General features: G+C 51.6%; 1 protein-coding gene across 2 annotated transcripts in view; it reads left to right on the plus strand.

Annotated features, from left to right (window-relative positions):
• Window positions 1-378: 378 nt before the first annotated feature.
• Cdk6 (cyclin dependent kinase 6) overlaps window positions 379-14,622 on the plus strand; it is a 209,254-nt gene continuing 195,010 nt past the window's right edge. The window contains exons 1-2 of one of the 2 annotated variants that reach the window (XM_036181413.1): window positions 379-498; window positions 3,044-3,532. In XM_036181413.1, coding sequence (XP_036037306.1) covers window positions 3,300-3,532 — 233 coding nt within the window. In that variant the 5' untranslated portion in view covers window positions 379-498; window positions 3,044-3,299. Of the gene's footprint in view, window positions 499-2,827; window positions 2,883-3,043; window positions 3,533-14,622 lie in introns of those variants that run through there. The other variant, XM_036181414.1, reaches the window with a different exon arrangement.

The following is a 14,622-nucleotide window of genomic DNA, read 5'->3' on the forward strand; positions in this document are numbered from 1 at the left end:
GACGCATCCCACCGGGTCCCTGTCACACAGTTTATTCCAGTCGCGAGATCTCCCCCCACTACTCGAGTGGTTGCAGTGAGAACCGGAAATTTTCTTTTAACTCTCCCCCGCCCTGCGGGCCCCCGGTTCGGAGCCGGTCGCTGGGGAGCACAGCCCGGGCTGGGCCTCGCTCTCTTGCTCCGGAAGGCTTTAATTTGCACTCTCGCCTCCGGGTGGGTCTCGGGCCCCCGAGGCTCGCAGGTCCCCGCCCCGCCGCGCAGCCTCCTGGCCTCGGGCCCCCAGCCACGGCCAGCGCCCCGAGCCTCCCCGGCTTCCCCGCGGGCGGCGCCCTCCGCCGTCCCTCCGCCCTCCGCCGCAGTGCCCACCCCTTGCCCGCGGAGCGCTGCTTGCTGGGGCCGCAGTCAGTTACCTGCTCCGCGCGGCGAGCACGTGCGGGAGCCGACAGACAGACAGACAGACACTCAGGCTTCGCAGGAGGCCCGCGCCCCTGGCCCGCAGGTGAGGAGCCACGGGCTCGCGTGGGTGGACTGAGGGGCTGGGGTCCCCGGCGAGGACGTGGGTGGGTTAGGGTAAGGAGGGTGGGGGACTGTGTGGCCCCTTGGAATCCGCTTGGGTTAACCCCTTACCAGCTGAGACTGGGTAGGTTACGGGGGTCAGCTGGAGGAGCTAGAGCTCTCGAGAGGGACCTCCCACACGGGGGACACCCCCACAACCAGGGTCCGGTGCCAGCTCGAATAGATTCGTGCGTACACCCATACGTTCAATTCTCGTGGAACTTCTCCAAACGGACTCTACTTGGACAGTCACATTTAAGGTTGAAAATGCCACCGTCTGGGTGGGATTCTGTGGTTGAGAGTGTGTTTCCGCGCCCCACGTTTTTTCCCCTGGGCAAGTTCCCTCTGCAGCCTCCCGAGGTGTGGGTACGGGCCCCGTCTTCCCCACTAAGGAATGAACATTCACGCAGGCTTCCTGCTGGCGACCCCGCGGGCGTGTTACGCACGGAGGAGTGCACGCAGCCCACCGGGGTTGAAGCCCCCGCGAGCACGCACGCTTGCTTCCCGGCCCAAGTTTACTTTTCTTATTTAAAGCTTTGCAGTTCAAATGCACGCCCTGGCCAAGAGCAGCCCGGGGCTCCGCGGCGCACTCGTCCCTGTGCACGTGGGCGTATCTGCGCGGGCGCATCTGCGTATGCGCACACGCGCGAGCCGCGGTCCCGCGGGCGGCCTCCCCTAGCTGCGCTGGTGGCGACCCTTGCGGCGTTTGGCAAGGCTTCGGCAGAGGCTCATGAAGGATTTCATTGAGTGTGAAGACAGAGAGCAGAGACAGAAAGCAGAAGGAGGCGGCTGCAGCCTTTGTAGTCGCGGAGGAATGCGGAAATGTTGAAGCACTATGTCAAACTTTTTTGAAATGGGGTCAAGTCACATTCAGCCAGCGTGGGAAAGCAACAACAACAACAAAAAAGTGGAGGAGGGGATGGGGCTAGGCACCGCCGCTCCGGTCCGGGGGGTGCAGGCCCGCGGGGGTGGGACGGCTGCCGCCTCCGGGAGCCTGGGCTGGAGGCAGCTGGAGGGGGAGGGCGGGCGCCGAGGCCGCGGCTCCCGCTACCTGTGTGGCCCTCGACCTGGCGCGGACCCCCGGGCGAGGTCTGGGGGTCCTTTCCGCAGCTTTTCAGGAAAGCTCTCAAGGGAGCCGAGAGAGTCTCTGCCTTGGCCGCGCAATGCCAGGCGGGCACGGAGTGGGGGTCGCGCCATGTGTTCTTTAATTCCAGGCAGAAGGGCGAGCGGGGGAGGAGGGGTGCGGGGCAGGTAAACGCACGCCGAGGGTTCCGGACACGCGGCTGTCGTGGGCCAAGGTCCAGCCTAAGCTGAGGCCGCTTGGGACGGGAAGGCTCGCTCGGTCATCCCTAATAACTGAGCGGGGAGGGGGACGCCCGATCGTGCGTGGGACCCGGCCTCCAGCCGCCAGCGAGCCGAGCGACCTTCTCAGCTACCGACTTCCAGGCGCTCAGGACACCGGAGCGGAGGTTCTGCAGTCGCAGCCCCAGGGCAGCCCCCCTTCACACCCGGGAGTCCTACGTTAATCCCCCACCCCCACCGTCGTAAGGGTGATTGCTTCAACCCGGTTGCACGGGTTGCAGTCGGCTGAAAACTTCAGGACCAGTCCGGGTTAGCCAAGTCCCGAAGTTACTCTTTCAGGACGGGATGAGCGAAAGTGTGACGGACCTCCCTTCCCAACACCCTTGTGATCTCGGGCGGGGGTGGGGGGCACGACACTCCTCCCCTTCCAGGGCCCCTCGCTCTTCCACCCCTAGTAGCCCTAGTCCTCCCCTACCAGATGGTCTGTCCTCCCTGAGTTTCCACCAGGGAGGTCCTCCGAGTCGGAGGCAGAATTCTATCTCCCACTAAGATTGCCATACCCCCAAAGACCATTTGTATGTGCGAGTCCCTTTTAAATGTCTCTCCGTGGAAAAACTGAAAGTAGAAAGGAAGCAATTTCCGAGCAGATGTCTGACCACCCCTACTCGCATACTCCCAGCATCGGGTTACAGGGTCCTGAGAGCCCCAACCTTATTCTGCGGGCCCCACACGGGTGAAGCCCCCGGCGCCTTCACACCAGCTTCCGAACGCCCCCAAGACGCCCGGTCCCCCGCACGTCCAGGCCCCGGGAGTCGGGGAGGGCAGCCGAGAACAACGGTATAGGTATAAATATTGAGCCGTGACATTGACGCGCCCGGCGCCTCCCCTCCCCCGCGCTCCCGGCACACTCTGGGCTGCTCGGCACGCCCCCTCCCGTCCCGCTGCGTCCCGCGCGGCGCTCATCCCCGAGGGGCCCCTGCAACCTCTCCTCGCGAAGACTGCACGAGCCCTGCTGGGCAAGAAAAAGTAACTTGGCTTTTCTCCGAGAAACCGGGCAAGATTAGGCAGCCGGGTGGAGGGCCGGGGCGAGGAGGAGGGAGGAGGAGGGGAGCTGGTGGAACCCGGTGGAAGTCTCCGGGGCTGTCTGATCGCACTTTTCTCCTTGTCCTCCGGTCGCCTCCTCCTAGGTGCAGAGATTGTGGGCAGACTATGTAATCGCTGCGGAGGGGGAAGAGGAGGGATCGGCGCTCTCCAGCGGCGGCGGCGCAGCGACTCGGCTAGGCGGAGTTTCGCGGCGGCTGCGCCCGGCTTTTCGCCCGCGGGCGAGGAGGTCGTTCTGTCCAGTCCGGCGGCCGCGACTCCGACTCCGGGCGTCCCGGAGGCGTCCAGGCAGCGAGCGCACACTCCGGACCCTCTGTGCCGCGCCGGCAGCGTCCAGTCAGCATGGAGAAGGACAGCCTGAGCCGCGCCGACCAGCAGTATGAGTGCGTGGCGGAGATCGGCGAGGGCGCCTACGGGAAGGTGTTCAAGGCCCGCGACCTGAAGAACGGCGGCCGCTTCGTGGCTCTGAAGCGCGTGCGAGTGCAGACCAGCGAGGAGGGCATGCCGCTCTCCACCATCCGCGAGGTGGCGGTGCTGAGGCACCTGGAGACCTTCGAGCACCCCAACGTGGTCAGGTGAGCGGGGAGCCCTGGCCGCCCGGCCCGGGAAGGTGCCGCGCAAGGGGCGGCTGGTGACCCACCTAGAGTCAGAGCCGAGTTTTAATCATTAGAACTGGTGACCTTGACAGACAGGGCAGAAAAGGTGACCTGTGTTGGCTTCTCTGCAGCTACACAACTCTGAAGTGCATTCGCTCTGTTGCTTGCCCCAAGAGGTCGTGGGTGGGGTGTGGGTATCTTTTAGGGACAAAACCAGACAACCTAGCAACGTCCCTCAAGCACTTACTTTTCCAGTCTGGGGGCAAGTTTTAAGTCTGAGAATGAGAGAGGTATCCAGCTTGTGGTAATTAGAAGGAAACTTCAAGGGTGGAGCCTAATATAAATAAAGTTTAAGAAAATGCAGAAATGTGTAAGAATGTGTTTGCCAGTCACATCCATAGTGGTGGCTTTTTTTTTTTTTTTTTTTTTTTTTAATTTAAAGAGGCAGAATAACGACTTCTGGTGATCTAAGAAGTTTCGATGCTGGTGCCTAGTGTTAAACATTGTTTGAAAAAACTTCTAAGGCTGAGCGGGGAACACTGAGCGGGGAAGATCCAGAGTTCAAGGCCAACCTGAGTTACCAAAGACCCTGTCTAAAAGGAGAAAGGGAGGGAGAGTCGGAGGAAAGGATAGGAGGGGAAAGCATTCTTAAAACCGCTGTCTGATTGTATCTTTAGTATCTGTGGTACCGGCTAACTTAGACTGCCTCTCCCAAGGGTTAGATTCGAGTCTACCATGTGGTACTCCTTAGATCCTAAAGCCTCCCGTTTTCCCTGGGAGAGTTGTGCAGGTGGGTGGGGAGGCATTCTTAACCAGCTCTCCTGTGAAGTAACTAGCATAAAAAGAAAGCGTGTGCATGCGTATGTGGTGAGGATAATGGCGTTTTCTCGGGGGTGCCAGGATTTCCTCCTTGTGCCTTTCATCCTTTTCTTTTTTTAAACAGATACATAGGTCAAAGTTAAAAGGGAACGCACAGACTCTTCTACAAATTAGGTGATGATTTTGCCATTCTCACTCCACCCTTTGTGTATAGGAGAAGCATGATCTTGGCATCTTCATCCTGTCTTCTCATCCTGTAGGGATTCGGTACAACAAATATGTGCCTACTGTGTGCCCAGGGGATGAAATTATGTAAATAAGCACAGCCAAATATTTTTGTAGAAAGTCAAACAATTTAACATTAGTCATCAAAATGGAGAGACCCAAGACTGACCTTTGAAATACCAAGCCCTCTGCAAACTTGGAGTCTACAGAATCCTGGGAGGTTTTTTGTAGTGCTTTGTTCCCAGGATAGTCGGACTCTGTCCAGAATGCAGCAGTGAATCATAATACATACATAAGTAAAAAGACATGGTAAAGATAGGACCCCATTATACCTATGCTTTAGCTAGGTGGCAGGGGTATGGGGTTGGAGTGTGGTAACAAAAGGTAAGGAGACTTCTAGAAAGTCAGAATTTACATAAAGCAATAGTGTGTGTGTGTGTGTGTGTGTGTGTGTGTGTGTGTGAGATAATGGGGCAACAGCAGAGGGCGTGTTGACTCTCAGTTACTATCCTAGAGGAGTGAGGCTATTCCAAAGGATGGATTCCAACGTGTGATGTTTTGATTGGATTCTGACAAAGCTTGCTTGGAGTCAGAATCAGGGAAGCAGCCGGTAGCTGACCAGAATTAACCACAGAGAATGACAAGTAGGAGGGCGAGGTGGAGAGAGGACCTTGGCCTTTTGGACCGAGGAACAGAAGAGGTAGGAAGCGGCTGTGGCTGCTTCCTGTTCTCATCTTCCAGGTTCTTACCCCAATGTTTGACTCCTGCTTTTATTGATAAGAGTAATAAGATTTACAATTCACCAACACGAGAATTTAATACCGAATTTCGTTTTGTCTGTTCCCTGTGGAGGGTCCGGTTAAGGGTGATTATCATATATGCAATAAGATAATGTTCTTCCAATGAAGAGCCATTGAACGAGCACCCTTGCATAACCTATTCATTAGTGCAATTCAGTATAAATTCTTGTAAAAGAAGAAGGCTGTTTAGTTGTGCTGGTGAGTCTGGCTACCTAGGTCATTGCTACTTCCTGTTTTATCCTCTTGAGATTGGCATGTCCTTAAACAGTTTCAGTTGACCCCAGAAATGGATTCTGAATTGTGAATTTTTGGAGGATCTACTCGTAAGTAAAAGTAAAAGATGCTTTCTAAACTTATTTTACCTTTTATGACACCTGCTTACTTAGAGTTGTGAGGATAAAGTGAAAGGGAATGTAGGTAAAAGCCCTCTAAACTTAAAAGGCACTCCAAGTACCTAAGTATGTCAGAGATGATCAGATCCTTGGCCTAGAACAGATTCCCAAGAAGGCATCATTCATTATCTGATGTTGTTACAGAACAAGTCAGATTCATGTTTAGACATTCTGGGGCTATTGTGACAAAACATTTCCTGAGGAGACACATGACACTCATCTACTCATCCCATATAGGAGGCTACTACAGTCCAAAGTACAAATACCACCAAAGTCCGACTTGGTTCACCAATGAGTTTACAGGAACATGGATGAGGGCTTACTTAGAGGAGCAGTAATGCCTCAAACACAGCTGCATCACCGAAGGCCACCAAGCATAGGTGACAGCTCACAGAGCTGGGGATCTGGAGTGTACTACATAGCCTACAGGTAGCTCAACAGGTTGGAGAGTGCTCTTTCCAGGTGCCTCAGTTGGTCTACACCTCCAGACAATACTTGTCTGGAGTGCATCTGACCTGTTGTTCTAGGTGGATCCAAGTCGACTCCCTGGAGCTTATAAGAAAATTTTGAGTTTGCAAAAAGATAAGCCACATTGGCAATCCCACTATTTATAGTCTCTACTGAAATCCACATGGTAGAAAAGGCAGCATACTCATGCCTTAGAGGCATTAGAAGGCGACCAAAGGGGATTTAAGCCCCTGAGCCTGTGGATGAGATAATATAGTGGTTTGTACTCTGCCAAAGCTAGATTCATAGCTTATCAAAGTTCCATCGATTAATGTTAAGGCTATGAACTGCTGGAATCTTAATGCAACAGTAGCGTATCGAGAGAGAGAGAGAGAGAGAGAGAGAGAGAGAGAGAGAGAGGAGAGAGTCCAGTCGAGTCGAGTCTGGAACATGTTTCAGTCTTTCCTGCATCTCAAACCACTCTCTCCTTATCACCACTAGGCTTTCCTGTCTTCACATAAGCAAACCCTAAAGCACCTGGTCCTTTCTCATCCCCGCAGCAGCAGCACCATCTTGTTGTAGAATATTATTTCAAGGTGTGTTACCTTTGTTTATGCTCTGGAGTGTTTGTTTAATGATGCAAAGTTGTGCTTGATTAAATAAAATTCACCTGCGGTCAGGAGACCGCGGCAGCAACTAGCAGACCGGAAGTGGTAGGGAGGAGCCAGGTGAGAAGAGTTTATAAAGAGGAGGCAGGCGCCGCCACAGCAGGGCTTTGTGGAGGATGTGAGCAAGGACAGGAGGTGAGCTACTTGCTATTCAGCCTCTCTGAAGAGCAGGATTCCACCTTAACCTTCGAGTCTTGAGTTCTTCAGAGGGACACAGGTTTAGTTAAGTTCCCTTCATAGCTTTGAAAGGGTCAGAGCCTGAGGGAACAGAATTCCCTTTGGCTAGCAGCCCTTGCGGCCTAACCGCTAACGGTAAGGGCAGTTGCTGATTCAGAAAGCCATGGCTTAAAAGTCAGCAACAATTAAATAAAAGGACAATAAACAAGGGTGTTTTTAAGGAGTGGTTAGTTCATTCTGGGGATGGTACGGGGTATGAAAATGCCAAAGATATTGAGGACTTCAGATAGGGTTTGGGAAACCTGGGAGGTGAATTCAGGACTGTTGTCTGACTAGAGGGATTCCAAATTGGGGAATGATCTCCTAGAGAAGGATGTCATAGACTATCTGAGCCCTTTTGGTAGTGACTGGGACCCTCGTCTGACTGTGGGCATGTAGGTAAAGTCAAGTTGCCAGTCTGTCCCAGGGAAGGAGCCTCTGGCCTGGTGGGTAGGAAAAGGGGGCCTGTGGTATGTGGAGTTAGGGTCTGACATTTGACAGATTTTACAAGAGGCGATAATAGTTCTTAAGAAATGCAAGTCCTCAAGGGTGGGCTGCAGGTGGGCCTTACAAAGTGAGACAGCCTGGCTATCAGGATGGAAGAGCTGGTGTAGATAGAGTGTCAGGGGGTGACAGTGGGGATGTGGGTTGTAGTCAAGGATTCCCTGCAGTGGGTGAGGTGAGTCTGGGCCTAGGAAGGCTGCAGCTGCCTCGTCAGCTCGGTTATTTCCCTCAGAGATGATGGAGTTGTCGGTCCGGTGAGGCCGGCAGTGAGTAATCCCTGTAGCTGTGGGGAGATGGGAGGCTTTTAGCCATAATTTGACCTGAGATGGTTATGGACCTTCCCTTTGTTGTAAGTAGTCTGCATTCTCCAGATGGCAGCATGGGACAGGTGGATATGAAAAGCATATTTAGAATCTGTGTAAACCTTTGGGGATTGTTGTTGTGCCAATTGGAAGGCACAGGTGAGAGCTATTATTTCGGCCTGTTGATTGGTGGCATAGGCAGGGAGGGCCTGGCCCTCACCCACCTCAGTAGCTGACACAGTTGCATAGCCTGCTTTTTGGGTCTCCTCACGTAAAAAGGAGCTGCCATGTGTACCAGGTGTAGGTGTCCTGAGGCAGTGTGTCGTCCTGTGTGTGTGAGGGATGGGGCAGTCGTCCCTCTACTGTTTCAAGAATGAGATGGGGAATACCAGTGTTTGGTGGAGGAAGAAGATCTGAGATTTTGAAAAGACTGGAAAGTAAGTGGGGCATCTTCTTCTAGTGCTCCCTGGAGAGAAGGAACCCAGAGAAGTGGTAGAGTTTGTAAGCCTTTTGTAAGTTAGGAGATGGGACAGCTGTGGAGAAGATAGTGGGGGTTGGCCCAAAGGTTAGTGTTTTGATTCACCAATGAGGAGCTCAGCTTCTGCTAAAGCGCATATGCAAGGTGCCCATCCTTGGGTGGTAAGGTCTAGTTTCTTTGACACGTATGCTGTGGGTGCAAAGGAGGGTCCCAGTTTGTGACCTAGGACCCCAAGGGCACATCCCTCCTTTTCTGTTACATAGAAGGAGAAGGGACAGGTTAGGTCTGTGAGATGAAGTGCTGGGGCCTGGAGGAGAGCCTGTTGGAGCTTCTGAAAAGGTTTAGTAATGGGGTGGTAAGGGGTTCATGTGAGGGGCAAAGGGTTGCCTCATGTAAGGGGCAGGAAGGAGGGGATCCAGGAACCTAAGAAGCCAGCTATTCCCAGGAACGATAAAATCTCCTATTTAGTAGAGGGGACTGTGACAGACTAGATTAGGTGTTTTCTATCCAAGGTAATGGTTTTGTGGCTTGGGGTAATGGTTAGTCCCAAATAGGTGCCCTGAGGAGTGGACAGTTGGACCTTGGAAGGTGAGACTCTATAGCCCCAGCTGGACAGGAAATTTAGAAGAGCAAAGGTGTTTGGCTAATTTGTAGGGATGGGCTACAAAGGAGAATGTCATCTACTTACTGTGTGTGAGTTTAGATTTGGGGAGAGACAAGGAGAGTAGGTCAGAGGCCAGGGCCTGGCCAAAAGGTTGTGGGCTGTCCCAGAACCCCTGGGGTAGGGCAGTCCAGGTAAGCTGTGTGGAGAGGTGGGTGTCAGGGACAGTGCAGGTGAAAGCAAAGATACTTTGTGACTGGGTGCTGAGGGGATAGAGAAGAAAACGTCCTTGAGGTCCAGAACTGAGAAATGGGATAGAGGAAAGGAGAGTGTAAGAGGGCAGCCGCTGCAGAATGAGCCGGAGGTCTTGAACCAGGTGGTAGGTCCCATTGGGCTTTTTAACCTCAAGTGTGGGGGTGTTAAAGGGAGAAGATGTGGGCTGACGTAGTTTTTTTCTTAAGAGGTGAGAGGTTTAAGTCCCCCGAGGCTCTGGAGTGAGAGTGGGTGCGGGGCTTGGGTAATGCATCAGGCAGGATCCTGTTAGTGGACTGTGATGGAGGAATGAGTTCAGCTGTAGAGGGGTTTGGGGTCTCCCAGACTGGGAGCCTGGCAAAGGAAAAGTGTTGGAACCAGCAGGGTGAGTGGTGAGGCGGGGGTGGGGGACTGTTGGTGAGGCGGGGGTCAGGTGAATGGGGGGGCAAAAGAAATAGAGGCCCCCACTTTGGCTGAAAGATCCCTCCCCAGTACGGGGATGGGGCAAGTTGGCACCAGGAGGAAGGAATGAGTGAGAGGAATACCCAGAAAATGCAATTGAGTGGTGGGGTCTGATGAGGTAGGTAAGGCTGTCTCCCTAGCCTGACAATAGGGAGATCAGAAGAATTGGGTCCCCAAAACTCCCTCAAGATCAAGTAAGTGGTCCCAGTGTCCAGAAGGAAGGAGATGGACTGAGCTGAGACCATGATGACTACCCGGGACTCCATGCCAGAGATGACACTGGTCATCTGACCCGGGTCCCTTCAGCCGTCCATGGCCAGGTTGGCTGGAGGGTGGACTGCATCTGATGTCCCTGTGCCACAAGGGGCAGGGGAGCAGTCAGTAGCCCATTGTCCCTCTTGGTGGCACCTTGGACATGGCCTGGGTAGCCTGCGGGAATTAGGGCAGGTCCGGGCCCTGCGACCCTCTTGACCACATTTGAGGCAAGGACTTTGAGCCGTAGGAGGCAAGGGAGCCCAGGCAGTTGCTGAGCCAGTTGAATGGCCTTGGCCACCATCTGCTATTTCTGTTTTGTGGGTCTTTTACATCTCTCCAGTGGTACACCTTCAAGGCCGGCCCTAATACTTCTGCCTGTGGGGTCAGGGGTCCTCTCTCCAGACACTTAAGCTTGGCCCTAATGTCAGGGAAGCTCTGGAAAAAGAAATAGGTTATAAGGAGTTGTCTGCCCTCTGCGTTTTCAGGGGTCTAGATTAGTATACAGTAAGAGGGCCTTTGTGAGTCGTTATAGAAACTGAGTGGGGTTTCCTTGTTTGTCCTGAACGATTTCTTGGAGTTTTCATAGTGAACTGGTTTAAGGGTAGCCTTACAGAGATGGGATAGGAGGCAGGTTGTAAATATTCCTAGCTAGAATGCCCCGTGGGGTATTAAAATCCCATCCTGGTTGGGGACCACCTCAGCTCCCACCAGGTGTGCTGTGTTAGTCTGGCGTGTTTGGTCTGCATGTAATCTAGCCTGCTCCCAAACTCGCTTGCTTTCCTCAGGAAGTAGGTTGTTAGCTAGTATCATATAGATACCATGGAAGGTAAGACTATACAATTGGGTGATATATTGGAATTCTTTAATGAAAAAAGAGTCGTATAAGACCCCAGTTTTTTTTCTCTATTTCAGAGAGAGTTCACTTAATGAGGAGGGGACATGTACCTTACCCAGTCCATCCACCCTGGCAACCTCTCACATAGGGAGAACTGTGGCTGGGTTGGAATGAGTAGAGAGGGATGGAGGGGGTCCCATGGTAGAGCAAAGATAAGTAAGGGAGAGTGAAAGTGGGTGCCTGGGTGCCGGAGTCGGGTGGTTAGAGCGGCGTGTTACAGGACAGGAGGAAGAGGCTAGAGGAGCTGAATGGGCAGTGTCCATTGAGGTCGGAAGAGTGGGGGCTCGTTAGCAGGCTCCAGAGCAGTGGAGGGGTCCTCCAGTTCAGATTGCATAGCCTGGAGGATGTGAGTGGGGGAACAGGAAGAACAGAGGGACGGCTTGGCGCTAAGGTAAGAAAAGGCTGGGACATAGGGTACCTCCTTCTGTTTACCCAATCGCTGGCAAAAGATCCAAAGGTCCCGTATAATATTGGGACCTAAACTACCAGTAGGCAGCCATTTTGATTGATTATCTAAGGTGTATTGGGGCCAGATCTGACTGCAAAGACAGATAAGTTTAGAAGCCCTTAAGTCAGGTGCTAAGTGTAAAAGTCTGAGATCTTCCAAGAGGTGTCCCAGGGGAGAGCTAGGCATAGTTCCCATGAGTGAGGCAGAAAGGTAAGATCCAGAGGCCTGGAAATTTCCAGTGTCCCAGAAATTCTGGGAGGATGGGCTTGAGGCACAACCTGCTCAGTGAGTCATCATGCAAAGAGCAGGGGCCAAGGGCTAAGCAGGTGCAAGCTGTCCCGTGTATTGTCACATAGAAACGGGCCAGGGACTCTGAGACCCAGAGACATGTGGTTGCCTGATATCAGGGCTTGCCAGTGGGGCCAAGAGGCAAGAAACCATGCTCTAGAGATAAAGCCTAAGGACATGGCCAGGGTGATTGTCAGCAAAGGGTGTCAGTTGTAGTCTTGAAAGCTGTGGTGGTGTGTTTCCCTGCCTCCAAGTACACCATGGGGGTGCTGTATGCTTAACAGTCACTCCAGTGGGTCCAGGGAATTGTTCATGCTGACCAGTAGAAGGGGAACTCACCAATCTTGCAGGTGTTGGATGAAGAGCCCAACAGCTATTGATTAGTTGGAAAAATGAGGCTCTTGTAGGTAGAGCGGTGCCTCAGATTGCCGGTGAGCAGGAGGAATGTCAGGAAAGCCTGCTGGATCTGGAGATACCAGTGTTGTAGTTAATGGCAGGAGAGAGAAGTCACGCGGTGCAGCAGAACTCACTTGGGAGGTTTATTGGGGAAAGGGAAGGAAAGGACACAGAGATGTCCCCTGGGGAGAAGCAGTGGAGAAAAGGGAGGGGGAGACAGGTGGAGCTTGCTTTTTAAGCGGGTGTAGTGCATGTGCTCGGGGACTCTGTAGCAACCTAGTTGATGAGGTATCCTGTCAGAACCCTGAGCAGGCCAGCATAACTGCCTGAATGCTAACAGAGGGGCCTAGTGAGTCTGGTCAGTTTCAAGGACTTCCTGAAGCTGTTCTGAGTTGTTTTAGCTTCTGCTTAAGGAGTTTCCTGCAGGATGGAATGTTATAATCTCCAAGGAAACTTACACAACAGGGACTGAAATGCTAGGTGGGTACCCATACCCTGAGTTTGTTAGCAAAGGCCATTCATTGACTATATGCCATGAGATTAGTGAAGTGATCCCAAGTGTCACAGCTCATCATGGCCATCCTCACAACCCAGCATCTCCATTCCCTTTTGGTTTCCTTCCTGTTTTTGTTTTTCACTGAACTACCCACAACCCCCATGACTTGCTTGGCCAAACTAGGAATTCTTCATTTTAGAGGTTTGCTTAATATTTTCAAAGGCAATGTTAGGAAATCCAGGACAAGAGACAACAGTTCTTTTCCTCCCAGGGGAGAGTGTCAAGACTGAGCCCTGAACGGTAATTTGTTGTCCTGCCTGGAGTAAGTTTTACACACAGAAGCCTGGTTTTTTAATTGCTTAAAAGGGCAGATGCTTGTAAGTGCCTTCGAGCCATAAGTAATTGATCATAATTATAGTCTCTATCCACGCGTAGTTAAGCCTCTAAACTTGAAGGAACACAATAAACATATTGGTTTTTTCAGGAGTTTGAAGATTTAATTTTGGTGGATTTACCGGAAAGGTGGACTTGTTATTGTTGGTGCGGAAGCACTGCTGGATTGCATGGCAGCCGTCACATTCTTGCCTACCTGCCCTGGTACTCCCCAGGCTCAGGCTCGATGAACCTGTGGTGGGCTGCACATTGATTTGCTCCTGTGTTACAGTTCATAATCCTGAGTTCTGGAGCCTTGGCCAGAATCAGACTATGATTGGCGGTTTTTGCATTCCGCAGAGTTCTGTTTGCCATCCTGACTCAAGACACAGAGATGAAAGAAAACAGTCTGTTTATGCACCAAGTGTGTATTGAGGGTCTACTATGTGCCAGATAGCTTCTAGAAAAAAGAAACAAGTCAGAGGGAATTGTTGGGCTTGTGGGACTTACTCTCCCCCCCCCCCCCCCACACACACATACACCTTAAAATACGGTTTCTCTGTGCCGCCCTGGCTGTCCTGGAACTAGCTCTGTACATATGGCTGCCCTCAAACTCAGAAATTTGCCTGTCTCTGCCTCTTGAGTACTAGGATTAAAGGTGTGTCCTGCTACGGCTGGCTGGTGCTCTTGCACTTGAGTGCCCTGCCCCCCCTTCCCTCCTTAAAAATGTATTTGTCTAAGTCAGGTGTGGTGGTGCATGCTTATAATACTAGAACTCTGGGGGAAGCATCCCCAGCTACTTGACAAGTTTGAGTCCAGCCTGAGCTACAAGAGAAATAAGATCCACTTGGCCACTCAAATGATTCTGTTGTCATTGGAGATCATGTCAGTGAGGCATGGCTAAGTGGTACTCATGCTGCCCCAAACTTGGTTAGAAAAATTATTCAAATTTTCAAGCATTGGCTCTGGAAACAAAGGTGATTACCTGTCAGCAGATAAAAGTGTAATACATAAATGTTTTAAGTACATGAAGTTGTTATTATTAGGATATTTAGTAACATTTTCAAAGCAAAGGAGATGAGATGTGCAGCTCAATGATTATTTAAGAAGCTGTTTCTAATTTTCTCTTTTTAAAGCTCTCAGCACTATATAGTGTAAAAAGAGAGCAGAAATGTGATTTTAAAAACATGGCGTATTGGGCTAGAGAGATGGCCCAGCCATTAAAGGCTAGGCTCACAACCAAAATAACGTGAGTTATTTATTTTTGACCATGATTATAAAGCCAGGTTGTTGGAGATGTTGGTTCATGGGAACTCTTATTAATGAAAGCCTTATTTTCTGGGTGAATAATCTGGGAGGCGGGGCTGGCTTCAGTAAAAACAGGAAGAGCAAGTCTTTAGTGTCTAGAGTATGTTCCTTCCGAGTTCTTGAAAAGTTGCAGTTGTCAAAGCTGTTTTAGTAGAGCTGTTTTTACAGTGGCATGCTACTCATTTTCTTCCTGTAGTTGGAATTAGTAATGCTGAGGCTTGGGTCCTGCGGTTGTCTTCCTTTGTGTGTGTTCAGTGTATCATCGAGGAATTCCTGGAAGCTCACTATGGAGGAAAGGAAAAGGGAAAGTCTGTGAAAGGGAAACAAAACACATTGGAATAACTCCTGGAGTACTCTTCATGTTTAAGACTCAGGGCAATGAGTATTTGTGGAGATGGAGCCTTATTTTAAAAAATAGTGCTTCAATTCATTGAATACCCATTGT

This window comes from Onychomys torridus, chromosome 3 (assembly GCF_903995425.1).
Source record: "Onychomys torridus chromosome 3, mOncTor1.1, whole genome shotgun sequence".
Lineage (NCBI taxonomy): Eukaryota > Metazoa > Chordata > Mammalia > Rodentia > Cricetidae > Onychomys > Onychomys torridus.